This window comes from Melopsittacus undulatus, chromosome Z (genome assembly GCF_012275295.1).
Source record: "Melopsittacus undulatus isolate bMelUnd1 chromosome Z, bMelUnd1.mat.Z, whole genome shotgun sequence".
Taxonomy (NCBI): domain Eukaryota; kingdom Metazoa; phylum Chordata; class Aves; order Psittaciformes; family Psittaculidae; genus Melopsittacus; species Melopsittacus undulatus.
The window spans coordinates 10673610-10700361 of record NC_047557.1 but is presented as its reverse complement, the minus strand read 5'-3'; the positions used below and the strand labels follow the sequence as shown (position 1 = coordinate 10700361).

At 41.0% G+C, this 26752-nt stretch overlaps 1 protein-coding gene across 1 annotated transcript in view; it reads right to left on the bottom strand.

Annotated features, from left to right (window-relative positions):
* Positions 1-26752, bottom strand: part of UNC13B (unc-13 homolog B) — a 211056-nt gene that overhangs the window by 61381 nt on the left and 122923 nt on the right. Inside the window, exons 16-22 of the mRNA XM_034072659.1 lie at positions 26049-26088; positions 21179-21257; positions 19409-19483; positions 18686-18905; positions 10125-10352; positions 9682-9823; positions 231-400 (exon numbers count right to left, since the gene is read on the bottom strand). Of these exons, the coding sequence (XP_033928550.1) occupies positions 231-400; positions 9682-9823; positions 10125-10352; positions 18686-18905; positions 19409-19483; positions 21179-21257; positions 26049-26088 (954 nt within the window). The remainder of the gene's footprint in view (positions 1-230; positions 401-9681; positions 9824-10124; positions 10353-18685; positions 18906-19408; positions 19484-21178; positions 21258-26048; positions 26089-26752) is intronic.

The following is a 26752-nucleotide window of genomic DNA, read 5'->3' as shown; positions in this document are numbered from 1 at the left end:
ACTGTACTCTTCAATGCCTGATGGGGAAAAACCATCACCCTTCTGACATGTTACACTCATAATTTTAACTGGGACTAAAGCCTTAGAGCTGTTCTGCTATACCATCATATGCCCCTTGATATCATGTGAGCTTTTCTTCCTTTCTTGCAAACTGTCCATATGCACCCAAGTGTTCTCAAGCATTCCTAGACTAACACATGATGGGTTTTCATCCCCAAAGCCCTGCTCACCAAGGTTGTACCACACATCCATTTCTCCACTAAGAGTACGGACTTCAATGATTGTCTGCCCCAGGAAATCATCTGACTCGCGCTTCAGTCTCTGCTTGACACGAGACTTGATGTCATCATCTTCATCCCAGACTCGCACCTTGATTCGGTCAGAAGAATTATGGCACTCACTGCAAACAAAACAAACATCACGTTGAAGAGCACATAATGCAGCTAATGTTTTTATGCTACATGCATCACATTCCACTTGACCCACTTGTCCAACAGTAGAGGGATGAGTAAACAAAATGAAAACCATGTATGGAACATCTGATAGGAACTACACAACAACATTTAGGTGTGTTGTAAATGCTCCTGTGACACACACACTGTACTTCAGAGGCAGGCTGAAGAAGCACCTTGCTCTGACTACAACCACCAACTTCAGACTTGTTAAGTGTATATGATTCTCTTGCTCATCCTCAGTCTCAGCAGCAGTTCCCTGAACTTGGGAATTCCCTTCATTGTTGTTACTTTTGCTGTGAAGCCCATAAAAGCCTAGTGATAGCTAGGGTGGTAAACCCAACATACACCCCCCAAACATGATGATGAGCATCTCACTGGTTTCTGGTAGCTCTGCCCATCAATGATCTTCTGTTCAGCTGTAGGCTTTAAAGGCCACTTCTGTTTATGGATGCGCAGTATCTACGATAGTACGGCCAAGGCCTGTGACAAACACCCTTCATGCTGTTTTCTAATACAAGATTAATAGCTCAGGTGGATTTAGCTCTCTTGCTTTAAGATAGTCACAAGCAGTAGTGTATCAATGTACAATACATTATGATAAGATGATATAAACATTGACTGTGCCTGGGAGGAAAGGGTGGGATACAGTAGTTACAAAGTTGGTATTTAATTACTAGAATTGATTCTGCCTACTATTCACAGCTCAGACTGATCTGCTCTCTGGGCAGATCAGTAAGGACACTTCCATTTTAAAAAAGACAGTTTACTGCTTGCTGAATCAGCTTAATGCACAGGCAGAATTTGCAGCTTTCCCCCTCTTTTTAGGTGTTAGATACCTTCTATAGATCCAAACAGGCTCCCACACGTCAGAAGTGGGTAGAGGAACCTTATTGTAAGAATTCTGCTCATTTCCAGAACATGAATAAAATAAAGCAATCTGAATGCTCACAGCCTCTACAAATGTCTGTCCTCAAGGAAATAAAACCTATGAAAAGAGGCAACTTGTGCTGAAGGCCTGTTTTCCAGCCTTTTTAACATTAACATGCTGCATCTGTTGCTAAGCAACAGGGAGAAGGAAGAAATGGGTCAGAAGAGATTTGCTAAGTCTGGTCAGTAAGATGTGGCAGCGACTGGCATTTGCATGATCTCTACCTAGAAATTATTTGGGCTTCTACTGCCATTATTGTAATTCAGGGCTGCTTAACAGACATCCATGCAGCTACTATTGATTTCTCCAGTAGAGAAGAATAGCTGCAAATTAATCAAAGAAAGTTAGAGGCATTTCCATGCAACTGCAATCACAGGCAGAAAGCACTGCTGCTCCCTGCCTTTGCTGTACAATCAAAGCTCTATTTAGAGATCAGAAGAATGAAGGTTCAATAGTTCTCTCCTGCCTTTATTCTCCCCTTCCTCCTCTTCTACTTCAAGGGTATCTTCCTTTAACAAAACCATGCAGAAAGTGTTTACAAGCAGGGAACACTTGGACTGCTGCTCTTTGCAGGTCTCTAATTTATCTGAGCCCAGTGCCACATCTACCAGCAACACAGCACAAGCATGTAAAAGAAAACCTCTGTTCCTGACATGGTGCACTAATGTACATCGTGTCAGTACCTCAGAGGTTCAGTATTCAGACATGCATGGGTGCCTAAGAACGCAGACTGGTACACATGCTATTTACAAAGCACCTGATTTCTTCAGACCTCACCTCTGGCACACATGTTCGTTGTTAAGACTGCTATGATGTTGCTTCTTTGCCACTGTGGATTGAAAATGTCTCTTTCTTTTAGGAAAACATTCACTGTTTAGACCTAAGTCTACCTTAGTCAGTCCCATATGCATATACCAGGCTCATGGAGTGCTGGCTATCATCCCTCACTTGGCTACAATAGCATAACTCACTGTTGAGTGCTACAGGAAACTTTCCAGTAGCATTTACTGAGCAATGGAAGCATGTATTTTACCACACCTTTCCTTATGTTTTTTAAGACACTGCTCAATTCATATTCCTTATGCTGCTCCCATGCCAGACGGTGAGTCTTATCACTGGCTCACAGCAGCTGAAAGCCTTGTGCTGGTTGCTTACCCACAAAATATCACCATCTACATCTGTAGGAAACACAGACCTTTTGGTGAAGCAAGACAGTTGTGTCAACACCAGTTCTTCTTCCAGAGAGCACCCCAAAACAGAACCATCAATACTAGAGGACTTGGGCTTGATGACTGATTACAGGCTAACTAATGGTAAATAGCTTCCAACCTGTAGCAGCATCACGACACTGACAGACTGTGGCTAACAAGCTCTGCTGCTAGAAACCTTCCCCTTCATTAACACAGGAGATGGAACATTTCTTAAGATGCCTGCCCCACTTCTTGCTACAATCCTGTGAAGCTTGATGTCACTGTGTATACATACATCTGTCCCGTCTCCCACGGCCAAGCTCCCACAGCTTTCCCAAGAGGATGCAGAGAGAAGAATCACTCTGTGACCCCATTGTAAAGAAGAAAACACCAAATGCTTTCAGGCCTATTTCAGAGTGCAAGAGACTGGAAACCAGGTTCCCTTTGTACACGGCTCAGAAAATTGTCTTTTTAAGTCCATAGTGTCCTGATGTCTGTATTGGTGTCATTTTTATAAGGAACTTACTTTTAGACTTCAAACTACCAAGCAGAATGACAACTTCAAGAAAAAGCATACCAAATATTCAAGAAAACTTAAAATCAAATAAGTTGGGGAGTTGCTTTTTCTTTTTCATGAAGTATTTCTGCCTGAAGCCAGTGGTTCCCAGAGCAGTGGAAGCAACCGAGCCTGGTCCTGCTTTCTCTCTATGCTACTCTCTACCTCCACCTCTTCTGCCACATTCCCCTATGGCCTCACCCAACCCCAAACAACCAGTTCCCCACACACACCCCCTGCATTGTCAATACTCTGGCCTCCTCCCATGCCCAGTTATCAGCTGGGCTGAGGGGAAGCACGCGAGCACACGAAGCTGTAGTTAATTCTGGTCTGCTCACACAGCAGCATACCCACACACATGCTAATTGGTATATTGGTGGCTAAACAGAACAAGCAACTGCTGAATTTACACTATAGTGCCTCCCACAATGAAGTTAGCAAGTTTACCCTTCTAATCTAGCTCAAACTTCCACCAAAAGAACTGTAGAAAGCAATTCTTACTTCCGAGACCTCTCCCCATCTGTAGATGAAAAGACATTTGTGCTGAAACTGCTAATAATTTGCTGCTTATGCTAACAACATTTGCTGCGTTGTCACTTAACCTTCACAGGAACACTAAAGCCAAAGTCATAAGCCTTGTTAAGTTGTGGCAAAGACAGTATCTCTATCAGCAGAACCTTTGTAAAGGTATACTATAAAAACATGTGCCCAGCAGTTCACAAAATGATCTTTAGATGCAGTAAAGATCACAAGTTTAAAGCATGCAGAGTGCCAAATAGAAAACCTGTAATCTTCTCTCTCCATTAGTTCACATTCATGAACCTACACTCATGAAGACAGTCTGGTAAATAACTGGAAGGTTTAAAGTCCATTTGTATGCCATCCACATGGACATCTCTTTGCAATCGATTTCTCATCTCAACACAGGTGTTATTAACGCGCTGACCCTGCAGGACTCTCCAGACCCTCAGCTTCATTCCATTAATGCTGTGCAGAGACCTAGACTGTGCATTTCCACAATGCATTGTGCAGACTAGAGAGGTGGAACGACTACACAGAGTCATAGAATGGTTAGGTTGGAAGGGGCCTTAAAGTGCATCCGGTTCCAGCTCTATGGCAGGGACACCTTCCACTAGACCAGGTTGCTCCAAGCCCCTGTGTCCAACCTGGCTTTGAACACTGCCAGGGATGGGGCAGCCACAGCTTCTCTGGGAAACTTGTGCCAGCGCCTCAGCACCCTCACAGGGAAGAGCTTCTGCCTCATAGCTAATCCCTACCACTCTATGTGGCCATTTTCTATAAAGATGTTTCCTTAAATTATGTTGTTTTCTTCTATTTTCTGTCTGAACAGCAGCAGAGACCAGAGGCCCCTTATGCAGCCAGGAGTCCACGGTGTTTGGCAGCTCCCATAGTGGAAGACAGCCCCTGCCTTGTACAGCAGACAAGCTAATAAGGACAAAAAGCAATTAAGTAGATGTAACAAGAACAAACAATGGAAGATAGGGACCAGAGGAAGCAACAATATTTTTCAGATTTGAAAGTATGTCAGTCAAGCCCAAAATTGAGCAGTTTTGCTGTGTTTTGATATGACAACAAATATTTATGGTTCCAAAAGTCTACTGAATATCTATATGGCCATATTCTATAAGAAGTTTCCCTTCCACACCACAGCAGACGCAGCTCTCTAGAAGAGCCTGTAAAGTTCACAGTCCAGTGCAAGTGACATTCAATGCAATGGTAGAGAAAGAAAGTGCAGGGCTGCTTGTAGACATAATGGGTGAGAGTGCAGGAGGTGGGAAAAGGCACAGGAGAGAACAGATTAACAAGGCTCCAGGGCCTGAGATCATTTTAGGAGGCAACTTTTGCTTCTGAGAAAAAAAGCTTAAAAAGAAAAATAAAGTTATTTTCTGAAAAATGATAAAGAGATACAGTTGTAGGAACCATTATGAGAAAGCTTAGTAAAGAGTTATAACAACATACACAGAAGGAGCAGAAAAAAAAGTTGCCTATGGGAAACAGCCTGGCTGAAAAAGCAGGAAGATTTGGATGTGGTTCAGATGAGGGATCCAACTGGCAGCTCTGCTGTGGCCAACTTCAATGGGAGCGGAAGGCAGGAAACTCCTCAGGACAGGTTAATTTTTAAACAATACCAAGACTCTTCTATTAGTGAGAAACAAGGACAGCACAGGGAGAACACCAAAGGCAAAATCAAAGTGGTAAGAGAACAAAGCTAAAATCCTTAGTAGCTTAGACATATGCCCTGAGATCCAGGTGCTGCTGTCTAAGAACAAAGAAATGAGTTTTCTGTTCTAAGTAGCATGAAGCTCTTTTCTTAGGGGAACAAGTACACTCATTTTGCTGTAACCCAATGCTACAACACCAGCTGACAAATTAATGGTGCGGCTCTCCTAACTACAAAGAGTAGAGTGATTCTGAGCGTTACATCCTTAGCTACATTAACTCAGCTTCCCAACAGGTGCTTGCCACAAGGCATCAACTCTGTGTGCAAATGTAAGTTTCACTTTGGTAGCTGAGCTGAGAAACAATTGGGATTTTATCAGTGCCAGTTTCAGATTCCGCAGTACCTGGAGAAGAAAGCAAGACAAACTGAAGGGCTCCTGCCATGCAGTGAAGGGAAGCAGAGGAGACAGTTACAGTGACATTTATAAACACTGTGGTCCCAGAAGGGGTAGTATAAGATACAGCTTTAGAACATATGTATATAACCACAGAGAAAACTGAAAGATGCCAAGTGTGACAACAGCTGAAAGAAAACCAAGGAACTGAACAGAAGCTTGTGAGTGACAACCCGCTGGTTAGCTATGCAATAGCACCATTCGCAAAGGATTAACAGGAATGTATATCATGTGGGGCTCTGCATGTCCTAGTAAAATTGATTATCTGCTAGCAGGAGGCACCACATGTATTTTAACTCAGTTACTCTTCTACAGTCAGAGAGAATAAACATGCTTCTTGCAAACTGTTCAGTGACGATGTAATCTGTTCCAGGCAGTGATTTCACACCCACCATTCAAAGCTTGAGACACAGCTGTACTCAGATCATACAACTTCAAAGAGATATTACTGTAAAATGAACAAGTCATTCTGCACCTAGGCCAAGAAAAACAGCAGTGTCCTGTTTGAATCCAGTACTTTCTACTGTTCACAGTCATTAAAGACTGGGTCACTTCCTGAATGAAAGGTACAGACTAACAGCCTCCAAACAAGCTCTTTAAAAGAACTCTTCCTTTAAAATGGAAACTTTGTCCTGCGGTCAAGTTTATTCTCCCTAAATACTGTCTCCTATGGTAACCCAATGGATGCTCAGCTTCAGCCTTCACAAAGGATTCTAGGAAGCCTGTAATTTCTGACAGTCTAAAACATGTCTAAATGGGGAATGTCCTGTTCTGATCACACTGAACAGTGAAAAAAATACCTTCCCTTTAGTATTATTGGGCTGTTTCCTAAGGAAATGGAGTTCCACAGATTTGTTATGAAAGCTTCAATGTTCTGACAAGTTTTGTGAGAATTCCATACCAGCTGCTATCCCTGGAAAGCCTGCAGCCACCTGATTCTTGTGTACCAACCAATGCAGGAACCAACTGCAGGCAGGACACATGCTGTCTTCTGTCTCACCAGAGTTACAGGCAAGAGAAGAGAGTTGAGGGCACAGAGGAGAGATGTACATGGCAAGTGAAAGAGGCCACCCATAAGCCTGCTCATCATAATGATAGGAATGATGAAGGAAAGGGATCGGCATGTAAAGCCAAGGGAAGCAGGGCTTCCTTAGTGTGTACTGATAGAACATCTCTTCCATCGATGCCTGGAGCCCCCCATTAATCCTCCTCCTAACAAGCATCCCACTTAATGCAGTCTCTGCAGCAAGCCTGCAAAACTTTGAACTGAAAGGTCAGAACTGAGCAGAAAGAGCACCCCTTTGTATTTTCCTAAGCCTTCAAACTCCAATGAAAGATACAAATATCTCTAACGATGTATTTCCAAAAGCTGAAGATGTAAGTACACAAAGAGATCATTTTCAGAAAGAATCAGGACCTGCAAGCCACTTGCCCAGACAACGTGAATATGCTCCAAGAACCAGTCATTAATCAGCAGATGCCTACAGTTACACAGGCTAGTAATGACCTACATAGCACTTATAATGGAAACCCAAAGTGTTTTCAATCTTGCCTTTTCTAAAATATGTATCTAAATGTGGACTTTCGAATTGGGTCAAGCCTACCAATTTTTTTTTTCTGAAAATATGCAGAAAAGGAACAAAGTCATATTTAAGGAAAAGTATTTAAGTTAATACACTTTTCCATCCATCACTGTAAATAAATACAGAGAAACTATTTGAAATAGGCTACTGCAGCCTCAAAAATTTTAAACCTTATTTAAGCTGCTTTTAATAAACTTTACTGAGTCTGTAGAAAGAATTATACCACTCAGCTGTGCACAGTCTGCCTCAATTCATGCCATGGATTACAATAATAATACTATAATTATAATGACTGATGCACACAGATTTCTGGCTCTATATCCAACCTTTTAAAAGACACTGAAATCGTGATTGTATAAAAGACACTGAGCATCTAATGAGCACCAGCTACAAACAAGTCTCTCCACCAAGCCAAACAGAAAAGGAACAGCAATTGCTAACACACACATTAGTTACTGACCTGACCTCTATCTACCCACATATCTCTTCTGCTCATTGAAATACTTAAAGCATTTTGAACACCAGGCTTTTCACATGTCTACCACAAGGCAGGCTTTCAATAACTACCAGCACACATTTCTCTCACTATAACAAATTAACTTCATTCTAAGAATCAAACACACACACACACCCCTTTAAATTTTACAATCTCTTGACTGTCCTGACAATCTCTAAAAAAAGCTTAGTATGTAATGGGTATTTTGGGGCCTGCATATGCGATTTCCATCTAATTATGGGGTAGAAAAATTCAGAAATTTTAGGATTTGTAGGCTGAAAAAGGAGCCATAAATGCAAAAAAGGAAGATGGGCGTGTAAAAGACCGGTGCTGCATACACGTCTAAATGACTCTCCTCATCCAGCATAAGGTGAGCTTTGACACCAAGTAACAAAACAACACATTGACTCCAGTACTGAATGGAATCAATCCTGCTATAAATCTGGACAACGTGCTCATTTCCTTCATCACCTCCTGCTATTCCAAGGCAATTAGAACAACAACCTAGACACAGGCAAGAAAGAAAGCAGCATCAACTCGATCAACTCTTAATGCCCAACAGCATATTATCTGCTGAATCACAGACATAGCAATAAGATCTAAACAGCGGCACCGTTAAAACTGTGACATTTATCACGTTGTGCTATCTATCTTTAAACACAGTATTTGTTGAAGCTCCTAAAATTAGAAGGGAACACACTGCAAATACCATGGTAACTACTTGGCATGGCAAATCAAGGTCCTTAAGGCTCCCACTTAGACTTACTGCTATTGTGACTGGAGTTATCCAAATGGCACCTAAGCATACTTACTACTTAACAAGCAGTAATGTTACCTTGGATTAAACTAAGAATAAAGTCGAGGTCTTACTCCCTCAAAATAGCACCAATTTCTGATGCTAATGAATAGTTCAAAACTACTTTAAAAATAATTTTGTTTTTACTGTACATTGTAAAGACAAAGCTGGGCTAATACAAGCCCCATTTTATAATACAAACAAATTTCAGTTTGTACAGACAGCTCCCACAAAGCAGTTTAGGAATTAAAGAAAGGGAAAAGAGAGAAGGTGCAAGAGAAGAGCTTACATGTTAAAGGAAATAAAGATCTTTGAGGTTAAATGAGATCACCCAGAATCTTTAGAAAATGCTTGCTGGATTTCATGTCTCCACTTTGCTTTATAACATGTTCAATGATAAACTGAGGGTATTGTTTATTTATTCAATAAAAGCAGAATAGAATAATACATTCTTCAGTGTTCCAAGAGTAGTTGATACATAAAAAATAGTGCCTACGGCCTTTGCTTTCAATTCAGACACGGATGCATTGCTCATCTTGAAAGCAGATAATCCCTTGACTTACTGCTACATTGATTTTCCAGAGCTGAAAGGGGAGACTGGTAGTGCCACAGCCAAGTAATGAGACAACTAACTATCTTTAACCTCAAACAGCAATAGCAGATCACAGCAGTAAGTCACAGGAAGTGTGATTAGTCTTTTATACAAACTTTACTCCTTTATATTTCAAAGTATTTTGAAAGTATGTTTATTTACCAGGCACAAAAGTCAGAGTTAAAGATTTTTCTTTCTCTTTAGCTTTCTCTAGAAACATCAATATACAACCGTTCACAGAGCAAATGATTTATAAATACAGAAGACAGATGAGATGGACAGGTATGCACTACATACATTGTTAAAGACATCAACCCTCCAGTTGCACACACACAGTGAAATAAAACCCATCATACATTACAGATAATGTAGGAACACACACTGACAGAGAAGACACAGATTATATGGACAGGCAAAATGGGGCTGAGAGTCATTGTAAGAGCACTTACAAGTAAAACTTCTCTTCCCATACAGGGTTCAGATTCCCAAAAATCGTTTTTGTCCTCTTCTTTGTTTTACCCACTTGAACGGTTACATATGGATCGCTGGACCCAGTCTTGTCTTTAGCCTGCAGACCCTGAGCACACACCACTGGAAGGAAAAGACAAGTGTGACCACCACCATGCAACAAGACAATGTGTCCACACATGACACAGCAGCTCAGAATGGCCAGAGGAACAGGAATATCACTTATGAAGCTTTTCTGATGATCTGCTGCTCATGGTGCACTGCAGTGCCTGTGTTAGGAGTATCTCCACCTGCTACCGTACACAGAGCAGAAAGAGTCACAGGTCAGAGAAGCCTTTTCTCTCTGTTTTCTCTAGCTTCACATCAACTCTCTCACCTTCAGCTCCCAAGTGAGACCAAGAGAACCCATGCATCCATCACTCACCTGTGATCGTAATCTTTGCTGACCATTTTGAGGTGCCATCAAGCACGCTCTGCTTCACTGTCTTCATCTGCTGAGCATGTGTCAATTTGCTCTCACAGAACACATCTCTAATCAAGTCAAAGATCTCTGGCTTGTTCCGCTCCCGGATTTTCATGCGATCCTTCATTGCCATGATGAAATTCTGCGTTCGGTCTTCAGCTCCATGCTTCGAGCTCTTCTCTGCTGCTCCTGTGCACCAGAAAATACACAATACTCATTGGAAAGAGCCAAACACCAACTCATGTTTCACTGAATCTGAATGGAAAATCAAAGCCATGAGTTCTCCTCATGATGGCTCTTGCTGTTAACTTTTACAGTTGGAATCCCCCCCATTTCAACATACATACAAGAGAATCTGGACTACTCACTGCTGGGAGGGGATAACACAAGGGAAGAGATAGAAGGGATTATAGAACAAAAGAAGGCGCAGATTCTTCTATAACCTGGGACCAGGCTCCTCTACTGACAACAGGCCTGAGTTTAATACCCTTGCAGCTGAGGAAGACCCAGAAATATGGTTCTCTAACAGCAACCATCAGGATGCCTCCTTCTCTTAACACCTTGCTTTGAATAAATAAATTCCTGCTTGGAGAGTGCTAAGAAGATGACATAGGAACTCCAGTAAAACAGTAGCTATGAACTAGTCTCAATACTGCACCTCAACACCATGAGAGAGCATAACTTCAGATGGGCCAACACGGTCAGCATTTCCTACTGATGGGTGCTACATGACCCTCCATTCAGTAGGGATTCATTGCACAATCTATGTCCCATTCTGCCTGGAACCACCTTGTTTGGATCAGACACCAAGCCAGAGACAGAATAACAAATAAATATAAGGTAGCAAAGTCAATAGTTAAACACTTTGTCCATCATAAGCACTAGTACAGTATCCACCTGGAAATACAAGAGCCTAGCATAGGGTTTGTACTAGGTAGGTAGCCAACTGTATCTGGAAAGAGAGAGGTCTCTGGTCACTTGCATATCTCTCACAAAATTTAGAGTTCATATAAATAGGATGTAAGAGCGCTCCTCCAACCTACTACTCCCTACTCAATTCATACAGTCGTGTTTGATGTCAGAATTCAGCCACTGAGAGTTAATGAAAGCACTAACATGAACTAACAGGGCAGACAAACTCAGATATGAAATGAAAAGCAGGATCCCAAGGTTGCACAGAGTGTCTCTACATACAATCTGCAGCAATTTCAAGCTATGATCTTAAATCAGATTAAGTTAAACCAGTATAAATGTTCTGTGAACACATTTGATCATAATATTTCTGTTTAGTTTCATATGCTTTTGCTTGTTTTCCTTCTCTGGGATAGTTACATTAAAGTAAGCTTTTCCCTAGAAAAATTATCTCCATCCAGGTGTTCACCACATATTACATCACCTTAAAAATCCGTACTGAAGCACATGCAAGTGTGTACAAAGAGAGACACCAATCACAAAGATATATAAAGCTGTTTTCTTTTGGAAGAAATGGGCAAATATGACTATCTGCCACACCTTTAATGTAAGTTTTGCTTATGAAACACTTTCAGCAAGTAATGACCAAATATGAATAAAGGTCTATGAACACAGATAAAGGACCCCCACCAGTACAACATAACAGGCAACCTTGTTATCAGGCTCAAAAGGGTGCGCAGTGACTAACGGTGCCTGAAGACATCTATTTTTAGGGCCTTCAACCTAACACCTTTCATCGTTACTAAATTCACTTCAATAAAGAAACAAAACTCAATTATAACTTCCAACATTCAAACCAAAAAGAAAAGAAATACCAGAGTTTGGAACAGGCTGTAACCGTTGAAGTTTCGGAAGTTCATTAAGGACACTGCATACCCAGGCATGCTATTAAAGACCTGGGTATAAAATAAGCCATAACTTCACATTACCTGATTATTCTTTTCATTTTACTTGCTAAAGGCTTGATGTTCAGTATTTCATTTAGTACAATAAAATGTATCTGCCCCAGAGTTGCCTATTGTTGGCTTAAGATGAAATAAAAATACTGGAATTAATTACACAGTCCCTGCTGTCTCTACTCACTGGTGATGAAGAACCAGCACCACCCAAAGTGATGTCTTGTATCAGGCAATCATCCAGCTGTAGACCCAACATTTATTAAAGGAATAGGAAACCAAAATGATACCAGGGGCTATACTTTGAACTTTAGATAAGAAGTGCTATTCAGCTTTAACAGAACTAGGTCTTCTAGGGATGGAGGTGGACTCTGAATTACACACAGAACTACAGAAAATTGTTGGGAAATCAGGAAAGGCCAAGCTGAATAATTTGCCTTTCCCAGCTGGAATTCTGTGATCTGACATGATCCAAATACACCAATTCTGCCCTGACCTTTGTGACTCTAAGGAAATTAACAACAGGTAGAAATTCAGACATTAAGAGCTTACGTTGTTTGTGCATGAGCAGAGTGCTCTACTTCAGAAGCATTTTCTAAGTAACTTACTGGACAAGCAGCTTGCAAATATAAATGTTTCATTGCTCATCACTGAGATGGAAGAAGACTTATCACAGTTCTGGGATAACATGGGCTGCATTACAGCCTTAATGCAAGCACTCCAGGAGCATCAGATGATGCTTTAGAACACAAACTTGGGCAAATGGAGGAATTCTAGTTAAAATCATATTTAACATCTCCACCACCTCCAGAGACCTTGCACTGTGCATGTATCCCTCTCTGAGGCTAGCAGCAGCTCCCGGCATGCAGGGTTGTACGACATGTGAGCCATGTCACATAGATCCCAAGAGATTCCTCTCTTTATTCAGCTCTAAGGCTTGGCTCTGCCTCCTGACTTTCAGAGGAAATCCCGCACCTCCATCCATGCTTCTTCCCCACTTTGCCCAGACAACTTGCACAGATAAGAAGGCTCCATTATTCGTTCCCTGGGGAAGGTCTCTCTCCCTGCAGAGTTTGCACCTGAACTGCAGTGGAAGAGCCAGAATCAGGCAGACACCTTGATTAGCAATACAGACTAATAAAGAACAGAGAAACTCTCTGTCTCAATAGTACACTCTTAATTTTAACACCTGCTTGTTGGTACAAAACCTCCAGAGATTCCAAAACATCCACTGGGGGACTAATTACCTATGATGGATGTGATATAAACCCAAAGCATGTCACTGCACTGGATGGCAGAGAGTACTTTTCCTGCTGCTGCACTTGGATCCTATTTATCCTGCTACAAAAAGAGGGGTTTGGACAGCAGATCAGCTTTTCTTGTAGTCCTGTAAATGGTAACAGAAAGGCATGGGAATATAGAAGTACTGCATATAGCATCATATAAATGGTACTGTGCTTTCCTTCTCTCTTCTCTAGGCCTGAATTATAAGTCAATTTATTACTGGAAACAGAAAGCAAACATGTCTATATTGAGAATTGTATCGATACAGCTATTAGTATACTACCAGTGCCGCTATCCTGTGCTTTAACAGGAAAAAGTCAAGAAAGCAACACTGGCAGGATAGAAGACAGCTGTTCAGTAGGCGGATAATGCTTAGAAATTATATATTCTTGAAACTTAAAATAGATATTCAAGCTTCAAATAAAGGTATCCTTCCTCCTTCTGTGCAAATATTTTCCTGCATAGGATTCTGGGAGCAAACAAGTGCTCATCACCATGGTGCCTAATCATCACTCAACACAGAAGCCAAGATGATTACTGCAAGAGTGGCTTATTTGATCTCACTAACAGTCCAGTCACTGAGCTGGTCTTTGAATTGCAGTCTTTGAATTCAGAGTGTCACACACACAAGTTTTTTACCCAAAAAGCAGTAAACACACCTGACTTCCAGTCTTGAGTCAAAAAGCACTGAACAACTCCAAAGGTGAACCAAGACCCTAGATGCCAAGACAGTACTGAAAGCAGGACATTCAGTTAACACAGCACATGTGAAGTTCTCCAAGGTTTGTTGCTCCAGCACAGCATAAAGAAGCACTAATAAAGACATGTGGCTAATCACACTCACAACACAGATTTCCAGTTCAATAGCAGTTTAAAGCTTGAGATCTTATTTCCCCATTGTCAAGATACCTGGAGGACAGGATTCTGATATCACAGGGCAGTTTCTTTTCTCAGGTTTATCTGTGGCTTTTCACATGCTAGCCCAGAACTGTACAGGCCCCTTTTACTAGGATTGTGGGAGCATAATGTCCTCCCCCTCCACCCTCTTCATAATTATGTTTATTTTTCTACATCTGTTCCTACACATGCATCCTCTGCTTTACTCTTCCTTTGACACCAACATTACCCAGCCCATTGTATTTTAGTTAGTACTACACCAGTGCTCAGGGCAAGGGATAAAAGCTCTCTGTTTTCAACAGCTTTGTGTTCTGGATTTTAAAGACCATCCCACCATCCAGTTTCAACCAAGCAAGAAAGGAAGTGGACCTATGCAGCAGAGGCTTTGAGTACTTCCAAGAATAGCAGAAGGCTAAAAAGGTGAGCAGCCCATCATTAGATTAATAACTTCTAAGTACCAACATTAGAGAAACATCCTCAGAGAAACAACCTCGCGCCCACAGAGCCATAAACCAGATGGCTGCAGTACACATACCACAGCAGATTCCAGTTTACTGCACTTCAGGCACTGCCAATTCATGGAATTGCTGAATCAGTCTGAAAATGGATGTTGATTCATATTGCAACAAAGCATCACTGAATTTGAGTGTTCCATCTCTGCAGTCCCATACATTTGTTGACTGTACCAGATACTCAAGCTTCTTCAAAATGTAGGGGTTAAGAAAAACACCCTCATTAAGAAATAACCAGACTCAATTCTAACAGAATTTGGGAAAGAGATCCTTTTATCTCTCTCGGAAAGGCACTGAAGGATAGAAAATGGATAACCAACCAGCGCATTCTGATTATAAGGAATAAAACCCCAGGTGCCTGCTCAAAATTTTAAGGCATTAAGACAATGGTACTGTATTTGTGACCAGCCTGAAAATTCATTTTACTCCAATGCAACATATGCTGGAAGACTTACACAGACTGAAGATACATGAGGCATCGAGGTTTAATCAATAGATTTGTATTTGTTACCAGCCTGAAAATTCCTTTTATTTCAATGTAATGTTTTGTGGAAACCTTAAATAGACCTAAGTGAAGATGTCCTGAGAATGATGTCTGTGTGGGATTTTTTATTGACAGCAGCAATAAGGCTTCTGTTATGAAAAAATCTCTGCTGAGCTCAGTATACTGAAAGTTCAGAAAATTCAGTCTTGAATTTACTGGATCTCTGAACTGTTGCTTGTTCCCCAGAAACCCTGTTTCTCATTCCTCAAGCACAGTCTATGTCCTTAAAACATGTAAAAATTAAATAAGTTTTTCTATTTTCTTCTGGCCTGGTTAGAAGGATTTTTGCATGAGCATGCCAACGCAAAGAACACAGCTGCTTGGAAAAGCCTTTTAATAGATTTCTAGTATCAATAACATGTTTTTCCAGCCCAGAAATATATCCACATATTGGCCCCACCATCATCTCAATTCCCCAGCACTATCTTTCCTTGGTCCTCTCTGTCTCAGTTACCCAGCTACCACCTTCAGTTTCCTTGACATCTCTACCCCAGACATTGATACCCACCACCCTCACTCTGGATATCCCACAGACCCCTGGCTCACAGTCTTTGTATCTTCCCTGTTCTGATGATGGGCAGCTTCAAAATAACTCAGTAAGTAACATTTTTGTTTGGTTTTTGCACGTTTCACAAGTTTTGATCCCAGTTTACTCTCAGCTGTTTCCTTTAAGTTTCTCTAACTCTGGATGCTGAATTATCCCGTGTTTTCATTTTGAAAGGCAATACGCAAAGCAAACCTCTGCAGTCCCCTGAATCAAAACCTGAGTTCTTATCTAATGCTTTACTGTCCTGAGAAAGAGAGTAATTTCCAGTTGTTACTTCTATCCCATAGAAAAGTGCTGACTTCTGCCATCATCACATCCCACATCCCATTGCATAAGTTTATGTAATTCCAACCAGAGTTTAGAAAACTTGTCCCCACAGTTATTCTTCACAGAGTGTTCCAGAAACTCTCTGTTCCCATCAGTGAAGTTGTCTTCTACTTCCACCTTTAATTTTCTGACAGCAAATTTATTCACTTTTTTTTTCTTCTGTAAACTGTAAGCTCAAACAGACCATCTCCCTCCCTGCTGTTTACCTCCCTCTTCCCCAACATGGTTCAGGCATAAATAGGTTCAAACAAGGATTAAACCAAGTCACAGAGCCATCACTGCCAGCTGTCAAACATAAGAACTACTGTTCAGAAAGGCTTTAGGCCATGGATAGCTGTAAGCAACTGTAAGCCAGAGCCGTGTGAGATCCACATGCACACCTCTTACACCTTGGCCTTGGGCTCCACAACATCCCTTTAGAAATATTCTATTGAGACAGACCTGACAGGACTATTCTCTATTTTTACCTTTTTTAGGCAGCATCGTTCCCATCCCTCTCCTGTTCCACGCTGCCAAGCCTCTTTTGAAAGATTAACAAACTCCTACCATCCTCTATCAAAACATTCTCATATTTTCCCCATTACCACTGAACATGATCCAGCACCCATCCCTGTCTGGAGTCTCCCTTGTTGAGCACGGACCACCACAGTTGTCCTCTGCAGGAATATAGTTTCTCTTAGTCATTAGCTATTTCTAAAATCAGTTTTTCTTCTGTTGTTTTCAACTACATGACCTCTGCTCTGCACAACAGCTTTGTGCCTGTTTCCTCACTGCTGCTGCTGGTGCAAATCTAATTTTCCTCTGCTTTGTATGGCATTTTCCCCATACTGAGATATCACAACTCCATTTCAATATTGTAACATTATGGACATGCGTGCCTGGATGTAAACGCCAGCAGCTGTTCATCTCAAGTACTGAAAATCACCAGTTAGCAGAGGGTTCTGGTAAAATACAGAAACAAAATTATCCTCAGTCTAACCGACCCTCTTCATCAAGTTGTGTCAAAAAAATGAGAACCAAATGCAACAGAACAGCTCTTTGCTTAGTGATAAGAAGGTCACAACAAAGCCAAAGTGGCAATGATGCAGTTGCCTGAGTGCTATAAACTGTAAAGATCACCTTGCAACTCTCAAAGACAAATACAGAAACACTGAGCAACTGAGGAACAGAGATTTTTCACCAGTATCAGCTGTGTCTGACAAGTAAGACATTGCAAATAGCCCCTAACTACAACCAATTTAAAACTCTGCTCATATCAAAAACACAAGCATAAAAATATCCATTTGGGGTTTTAAGATAAGCCATAAGAAAAAAGCCATGGGTATCCCTTGCTGGATCATCCAGCCTGGTTTTCCTGAGCAGCTAGAGCCTGAGGCAGATACAAGATCTGACTGTTTATATTCCTATAATTGCTGACATGGATTTGCAATAAATCTGTTTGTATTTCACAAACTTTTCTGATTTCTTAGACACAGTCCATCAAGCTATAATGCTAAGAAAATCCAGAGAGAACAGAAACAGCCCCACATTCCTACTCAAGATTTAACACATATGGCAGAAATTTATATTCCATTTAGACTGAGATATTTTGCTCTCAAGCAAGAACATGAATTTGAGACCAAATTAAGAAACTTCTTTTAAGCAAATAAAAATAACTGGGCCCAGCCAGATGCCTAAATTAATATTTTTTCCATCTTTATTTTTTTTAATTTAATTAAATTCCTTTTGAAATTCTCCATTGTTTGTATAAGGTCTCATTTATTCTGCAAAGTTCCAGCTCTTTGAAGAGCTCTTCTGTAAAGAAAGGGCTTAGGTGCTGAACACTGCAGGAAAAAAAAGAAAAACAAAAAAAAACAACAATATAAACAGAAATTCCAGTAGAAAAATAAAATGCTGTCCATATGCTCAAACACCTTCCTATCTGCCCCAGCATCTCTGCTGACTCAGACCCAGGTCTACAAAGTGATTCAGCCATGAGACCTTACTGATAAAAAGACAAAATGCCTTCCCCAAATGCATTTGGTACAGATAATTCAAGCTAAATCCATGGACTCTATCCTCTGAGCAGGAACCCAGTGCTGCTCTTCAGGGCTTAGAACAGTGTAACAGATTAATGATTGAAATAAGCAACCTGACAAGGATACCAGCGCAGAAGAGACAGAACAAAAGTCAGAGTGTCCAGCCTAGTATCTGGTTCACACACTGCCTCTCTTCCAAGCAGGGTTTATCAGCAAACATACCACTTGAACTGACACAAGAGAAATTAGATGTTACATGGGTTATAACAAAGAGAGTGAAAAGTCAAGAAATAAACCTTCTTTTAAAGTACACCAAGCACAATGCTGTAAAGAAGTTCTTCTGTGTCAGTGCAGCTGCCTATGTCCACAGGGCAGTGGGGGTAGGTTTAACCCAACAACACCTCCACAGAAAATACAGTCATTTAAACAAATGCAGCTTCTCTGATCACTGAGGAATCACTTATACAGTTAGAAAAGCTCTGGTCACACATTTGGAACAGCTGCACACCACTGGACACTACTCACTCTGTAAGCAGTCAGCGTTGAGCAAGTCTTGGCACTTCTCATGGCACTTGACTCCACATTCTCCGCAGCGCATTCCCTGCCGTGCAATACCCCACAGCAGCCCCTCACATTCGTAGCAGTAGGTAGGGGTTGTGGCTGTCCACACTTCAAAGTTGTGTGGGGTTGTACATGAGATGGGGTAAATTAAGGCTTGCAAGGTCTTCTTATAGACATGAGATTTCTGAAAGGCAAGGGCACACATAAAACAACACCCAGGAAGGTTACTGAACCTATTTTTGCTGGTTAACACAGGACCTATAAGGGGAAAGGCATGAGCAATGCAACAAATCTGCACATTTGAGGTAATCAGGTTATCAAACTTTTACAAGGAGGAGAAGAGGACACCCTTCCAAAGATGTTTGTCCTGGCATTTAAAAAAGTGGGGGAAATAGAAGAAAGAAATTAATGTTTGTGGATAAGGAATATCTTGCATAAAGTAAGTTTCACACACTGTCCCCCACGGTAGATCCTGCAGAAGGAAACAGTAAATTTACATTTTTCAGGATCATATCGAGACAGTAAATGTTACTTTTTACAATGTTTGGTTTCTTTAAACAAATGAGACAAGAATTTTTGCATCTGTATCTTTAGACATCTGTGAAGCTGACTCCGCATCCCAGAGAGCCACATTCCCCCAATTTGCTTACTCAAAGTTAACAGGAGCCAATCCACTCTTCCACTTACCAGCTCTTCATCTTTGAGAGATGTTCTAGTGGCCATTGCTGAGGTAATTCCGGCTTTCCGGGACTGAACCAGTGACTAAGAAGGAAGAAAGTTTATTATTCACTATGAGTATGCAGAAGTGCACTGGCAATACCTGCCCAGAAATGTGACCACAGGGACTCTGTCACACCAGACACCAAACCATCAGTCTATTCCATTTAAGTTGGTTTCTTAAATGACATCTCGCATCCCAGAAGAGTCAAATGCATACTCTGAAAGGTCTCCAACTTGCTTCCATCTGCCCACAACCATTCACACTCTGGTAAAACTTTGTTTTTTCTCTGGTAAGAATTGTTAATGAAACCTGGGTTCACGTCTCCACTTCTGTGTTCTGGTAGCAATGGTAGCTCTGTTATTGCCCAAGGTCACTACATGGGGCTCACTCTTCTATATCTGACTTTGTTCATATCCAAAAGGAGATTATTTCATCAGTTTTACAACATGCACAACACCCCCAACCATGACGCTGAAAGGTTACAAATATACAGGATAACAGAACAGAGTGGGTTGGGAGCACAAGTTTGAATGTGCTGGTGTATCACATTCATTGGCCATCACTGAACGCAATGAACAGTTTCCCCTCAAAACTGCCTCTTTCACATCACGCCAACATGAAGTTCTGCAGCCTTGGACAGCACAGGGCAATGCCTTTGCAGCACCTCACATTGGTGTACAAAGGATTTCTTCAGCAAGCCATTCCAGTTTGATGAAGGCAGAGAAGTAAATTCAAGCTAGCAACATCTGCTTTGAAATCATCTAACCCTATCAGAAACCTCTGTTTGTGCTCTGCTTTATGCTGTTTGAAGACAGACAGCAAAAGTTCATTTGATCAGTGATGGGCAGAACAGACTGCTAAGACATACATGCACTGCAAAACTGCAGGTACAAAAGAAAAAGCAAAGAAATGCAGGGAAAATAAGATAAAACAGTTTTTGTTTTGGTGAAGACTTGGTGGATAGTTTTTAGCTCCACTTACCATGGCCTGTGGAGAGAGAGAATGAAAGCATACAAAGGAAGTAACACAAGTTAATGCCATTATTGCAAAGATTTAAGATACAACCAGTTGGTAAGACATGTATTAATTTTCCCATGCGTAAGCTGGCAGAAAGATTTGCATGCACCTATTCACACGAATTATAGGACATAGAAACTTTGGTCTTTTAGCAGTTACAGCATTTCTCCTGTATATGAAATTGCTACTTGTACTGCACACAGCCAACAGAAAACCATTTGTCCCTCATAAGCCTTATTTCACCACATCACATAAGCATATGAAACTTGTCCTCATTACTCGCTTGGTTCTTTTGCTTCCTCAGTGCAGAAGCCTACTGGCAATACTGCAAATAGCTTTAAAAATTCAAGCACATATGCTCATTTATCTATCTTCTAAAATTCCAACCTTCTGGTAGGTTGACAAACCTCACACGGACATTGGAAATTTCCCTAAAGAATGTGATTTTTAGGAAAACATTTTAAAATAGTGCAGCCCTAAAAATAATCAAATATTATGTGTAAAATAGAAAGAACATGAAAAAATATCTTATTTCTGCCAAATGAATGAAACTGTCTACAAAACCATAGCTTGTTCTGAGTTTTTTCCAAGCCCAACTTCTAAGTCTTTCATGTACAAATTAATTTAACAAAACAGGAAGCCTTCAGCTTCTTAAGTGACAATGAACGTTACCGTATGTCAAAACTGGTTGTGTGGCTAAACAAAAACAGATCTCTTACCAGATCACTGACAAGTGGAATTGGCTTTTTTTTGCGCAGATCGGGCATGCTATCGATGCCATAGAGACCACCTGCAGGCCTGGAAATTCAGGAGAAGAAAAAAAAGATTAGAATTCTCACCAGCAGTGAGAGACAGTAAAGAGATGACAAAAAAGCTTCCTTAAGACATCAGTCTCCTTGATGATATCATAGTCGATGAGGACAGGAAGAATCAGTTCACTGCAAATGCAATCTGAAAGTAAACCAAGGTTGTTAACACACTTGAAATGTTTGTTTTCCTGTTTTCAGTTCTGAGGTCTGACCTAGGTCAGAGCAGATTGGACATGTGCTTGCAGAGCACCAGTGCTTCAGAGCTACAGATCTGGCAAAAACACTCACCCAAGGGTAGAACCAGAGCTCCTTGGCAGTAATTCACATGCAGCTTACTTAGTCTGTGGTAACTGAGCTGCACACCTCTGCTTTCAAAAGAAAGTTTTGTTCCTTAAACAGAGCTCAGTTTATGGTTTACTCCTCCTGGCATTGAGTGCCATGGCAGGAATGACTTTGGTAATTTGAAAACATCCTGTCTCCAAGTTTTTCTCATCCCCTTTCTTTCCATTCAATTAATTTAGGGTTCTGCGGTGAGGAAGGAGATGCTTACTGGAGTAACTAAAACAAACCAGAAGATAAAGTGTAAAGTTAATAATGAAATGATTGTTTATCTTCTTCACACACCACAATCCAGATGCTCCTGCCTGGTGTTGGTGGTTGGGAAGGAAGCATGTTAAAGGCCAGAGTGGCAGGATGCTGCTACCCATCATCTAATTCTAGGCTAGAACACTCTAGGCTTAGTCCTGGCCTTTGAGGTCCATATAATTATTAGGAAAAGCCTCACATTTGAGGAGAAAATAGATTATTTTTATTTCTATAAAAGGAATCATTTGCAGTGCTCAAGCCATGCAGACCTCTTCATAGAAGAGATGCCATTTGCTGGTGGTAGTGGTGGTGGAGCAAAAGGGCCATTATAAAATCACAGAATCATAAAATAGTTAGGGTTGGAAAGGAGCTTAAGATCATCCAGTTCCAACCTCCAGCAACACTCAAAACCTGCTAAAATAAAACAGTATAACCTTTCGATGTGGCCAACCTGGATAACTGTATCTGGATCCTGCTGTTCACTGCTAACACCACATGGATGTAAGCCTATGTTTGAAGACCCCCAGTAAATCACAGAGCACCAGGTTGGAAGGGACCTCAAAGATCATCTTGTCCAATGTTTCCAGGCAAAGCATGCCCTATACTAGATGTCCCAGCACTCAGTCCAGCCACACCTTAGAAGTCTTCAACATTGGGGAATCCACTACTTCCCTAGGGAAACTGTTCCAGTGGCTGATAGTTCTCATTGGAAAAACTTTTCCTGTTGTGTCCAGTTGTAATCTCCCCAGGATTAACTTCTCATCTCCACATTCTTTTCACGCATTCCTACCACTGAGAATATGGTTCCCAAGGCCTTTTTCTTGGCTACAGAGACTGTAAAGGAACCTTCATGCCTCTCTATCCTTACCCACTCATATTCACCCCATACCATGCTGGCTTACACCTTTTTGCATGTATGTGGTAAACTGGCTCTTTTAACCTGCACATTCTGCTGGGTTGGTACACCAGACCCAGCTACATGCTTTAGGACACCACAACTACACGAAGGAGGAGCATAGGACAAGCTGTTCTTACTGCAATGAAAGACACACAAATCAATTTAGGAAACCAAACTGCCTCTACACATTTGCATGTCATGAAAACTGGGAGGCTGGTAAGTGATGAGGCAACTTGCACTCCTCAGCAAGCAGCACCTACTCAAACCCGCTCTGAATACAGACAGAAGTCAAACAAACCCTTTCAGGGTGATCAAACCTATGTTATAGTAGACCATGCTTTAGGGTGGGAAAGAATGTGAAGGCACAGCCTAGCACAAGGGAGGAAGGCAGTTTGTTATACATAGAAACGCACCACAGAGCTAGAATGGTGAAGCAACTTTCTTGTAGGAGGGTGACATATCCGAGCCTTAGCTGAGCTGATAGCTGCTGCTGGCTGAAGCCTGGTGGGAAGGTGAGCAGTCACACCTAACTCCATGAACAGCGCGAGCTCTGTGTGCACCATGAGTCACATCTGCACCGTGCTCACCTCTCCATGCTCCTATATGGTGAACACAAACATCCCGCAGGCAAACTCGGACTTAAGGAAGGCGGAGATTTACAGCAGTTAATTACAACTATTGGAATCTTTGGACAAGAATGAGAGCAGTTTTCCAACACTGGAAATCCTCACAGCAAGGCTACATAGTAATTTTACTAAAGGCTACTCTCATTTCCAATGGGGAATTGCAATAATCCCTTCTGATTTATTATAGAAAGCATACACAAAATACAAAGGGAGAGTCTGTACGCTGAAAAGATGCAACAAGATGGTCACAAGCAAAAATATGGCTCCTGACAGAAGTTAATGGCACAGCTGGGAATTTACATTTTGTTTCCAATGACTTTTTTTGGCTTATCCTAATTCAGTTGAAAGGAACCTGTGATACTCTGACATTTCCAAGGAAAGGAAAACATATAAATTGCATAGTCTATAAATTAAAGATGAGCCTAAACAAGTTACTGTGCTTGAGAAATATGTCTAGTTAGATGTCTGGCTTGCTGCAAAATACTTCAGATAGACTGAGTTTTATGACAAAACCAGTTGTAAGCCAGACAGTTAGAGAACAAACATATTTGAAAGGTGCTTTTCTTCACCTACTGTATCCTAGTACCCATGCAGTTATACACTAAGATGACCTGCTTTTAGCTTCTTAATATTAAAATAAAAAAGAATTCTAAGCAAAAATTCTTAATATTCAATTTTATTCAAAATAATATTATATATTATATTCAAAATTATTCAGCCTATGCTTTCAGCTACCTCAGTCTCTTTATTCAAACACAATTTTTACTTAACAAAATTGGGAGTATTTGCATAGACTGAAGTACTAACAGTGCCTCAAATATACACACTGGAGCTTTATACGTAATAGGGTAACTCTCCTCTGCAATGCATGTAATATTTATAGCATTATTATGGAGTGTTGTATTGAAGAGTGAATACCATTTCCGTATGAAAAGATGATCTGTGCTAGTAAATAAAATATACAGATATGAGATACTACATACAGATACTTATCAGTAATACCAACAGTACTTGTTTTTGAAGCTATCTCAACAAAGACAGCAACTATAGGCAGGGAACTAGCATTGCATTATGCTAGAAGTGAAAATAGCTTGAAGCATGTATTCATCTTTTAATACAAGTTATACCATATAGATGCTTCCATTACATTTTTAAAATTTAAGGAAGCAAAGGTGGTTTGCAATGACAGAAGATGATTACTTCCTTCAAAGGACACCCTAATCTGCATATGAAAGAGAACACCAAATGTAAAAGATTTAATATACCTTGTGGCTAATAAACCACAAGGTAGCTAATGGTGCAATTAGAGGTTCACCACCCACTACCACCTCCTCTGTAAACCCCCTGCATGTGCTGATACAGCAAATAAGCTGAACTTTTGTCAAAACTACATTAGCCAGACTGTTTTATCTCACATTGAAAGAGAAAATTACCAGACTAGAGCAAACCTCACTTTGAACTGACAAAACACATCTTAAAGTATTTCAGGACTGCACGTGTATTCATCTTTCAGGCTGGGAAATCATTCTGCGTGCCTGAACCAATAAACTCAGTACATTGTCTCCTCGTTAAAGCAGGAGAAGGTGTGGTTGATAGTTAGAATAAATCACTTGTCTTCTGCCTCTGCTAATTGCCAGTTCTCCAGGAACCTGCTCACTGAAGTCCCAGGCTCCTTAGGAAAGCATGGGGTTGCTAGGCAGCTCCAAGCATCCGCAGGTGTGGAGGATGCTTAGTGGGAATACCAACATTTCATAGAACAATGATTCCAAAACCAGAAAGCCATATAATGAAGCCTCTGATTTAACTTTGCATTTTATTAAGGAAGCTGCCTTCTGTAGTTTGAGAATTAACTTACGCATGTAGCAAGCCAAGCTCTTGCTGAGATTTCAGAGTAAATCTGCTGCTACATCAGTTCCTAATGAGTGCACCACCACCGAACTGTATCACCCTCATCACGTATAAGGCACATAACCTAGCAGCCTGTACAGTGTCACAGTCTTTTTTTTCCAGAGGGTATTCTAGGGAAGGAAGCTCCCATGCTGGCACCTATTAAGCAGAGTGTCATGGTGAAATTACAATCAGAATTTGTCTGCTTCATTTGCTGCGAGTAACACGTTGCAGAGAGAACACAAAGCCTCTCACTCTCACCTGTGCAAAAAGAGGCATGATGATCAATCATTGCAATGATTTCCAGACTTAGCAATGTTTTGACTACTACAATGACTGCATAAATCACCACAAAGTCAGAAGACTTCCCCAAAGCTACTTTTTTCTTCTAGAAAGGCACAGCAATCTTTCTGAGCTACTCTCTCCTTTCCCTGGTGCCAACAGTGACTGACTCAGGAAAAAGGATTTCATCCAGACCACCCTGTGGTGCTCAATAAGAATGTTTAATACTGTGCCATAAGCACTTGCCACCATCAGGCTTCATATTATACATAACACGTTCTTAAACACAGATCTCTTCAAGAGCTGCGCAGCCCACCTCCAGCTGTTTACGAGGAGACTGAAATACAGCAGCAGCCTGGCCCTAAGTGAGGCATGGCCACTTGATTAATCCTTAAATTAACCATTAAAAACATCAGATTTTTTTTATTTAGATTGAACTGCAGACCTCAAATTACCCTGTACTTATAAACACAGAGAAACAAGGTCCCAAAATACCACTTACCCTCCTTTGAGCCACGGTGGTTTTGATGGATCAGCCTCATCTTGACCCTTAAATGGGAGAAAGGAAAAGAACAATATGAAATTAGTTTCTGAAAACCTCAGGAAACATATGCAGATTATATTCTGAGGAGAGGATAACAGACCACGCTGCATGCAGGCAAATGCATACAGAAACCTGTTCAAGCACCTCTGACAACCAACATGTCAGGGTAAGTCATACAGACACAGACAGGCTATGCAATTTGACTGAACACCTAAACTGGAACCTGAAGAGCCTGTTCAGTGCACTTCCTCTTTCAAAAGACCAACTGTTGGCTTTTTATTTCCATCCACACAAAACCATGAGCTATTGGAGAGCTCCTCCACTCATGTGAACATGGTCACCACTTATGTGAACATGGTCACCACTTCTGTGAACATGGTCATAATGAAGATGTTATGACTTAAAAGCAACTTTATGAAATGCACAAATGACTGATCAACATGAAACTTTGTACAGACACTGGTGAGCTTTGCTCATGCTCAAATGCAAAGACTCATCAGCCCCCTAAGCAGGAAGGTCCCATTGCAGCTCCACACATCCATATGCAAGTATTTAATTTTCCAAGAGGTGTAAAACAAGGGCCGTTGCTTGCAAGATGATTGCAGGTGAACTGGGATCTCACAGTATAATGGAAAACACCACAGTCTGCAAGTATGAGAATT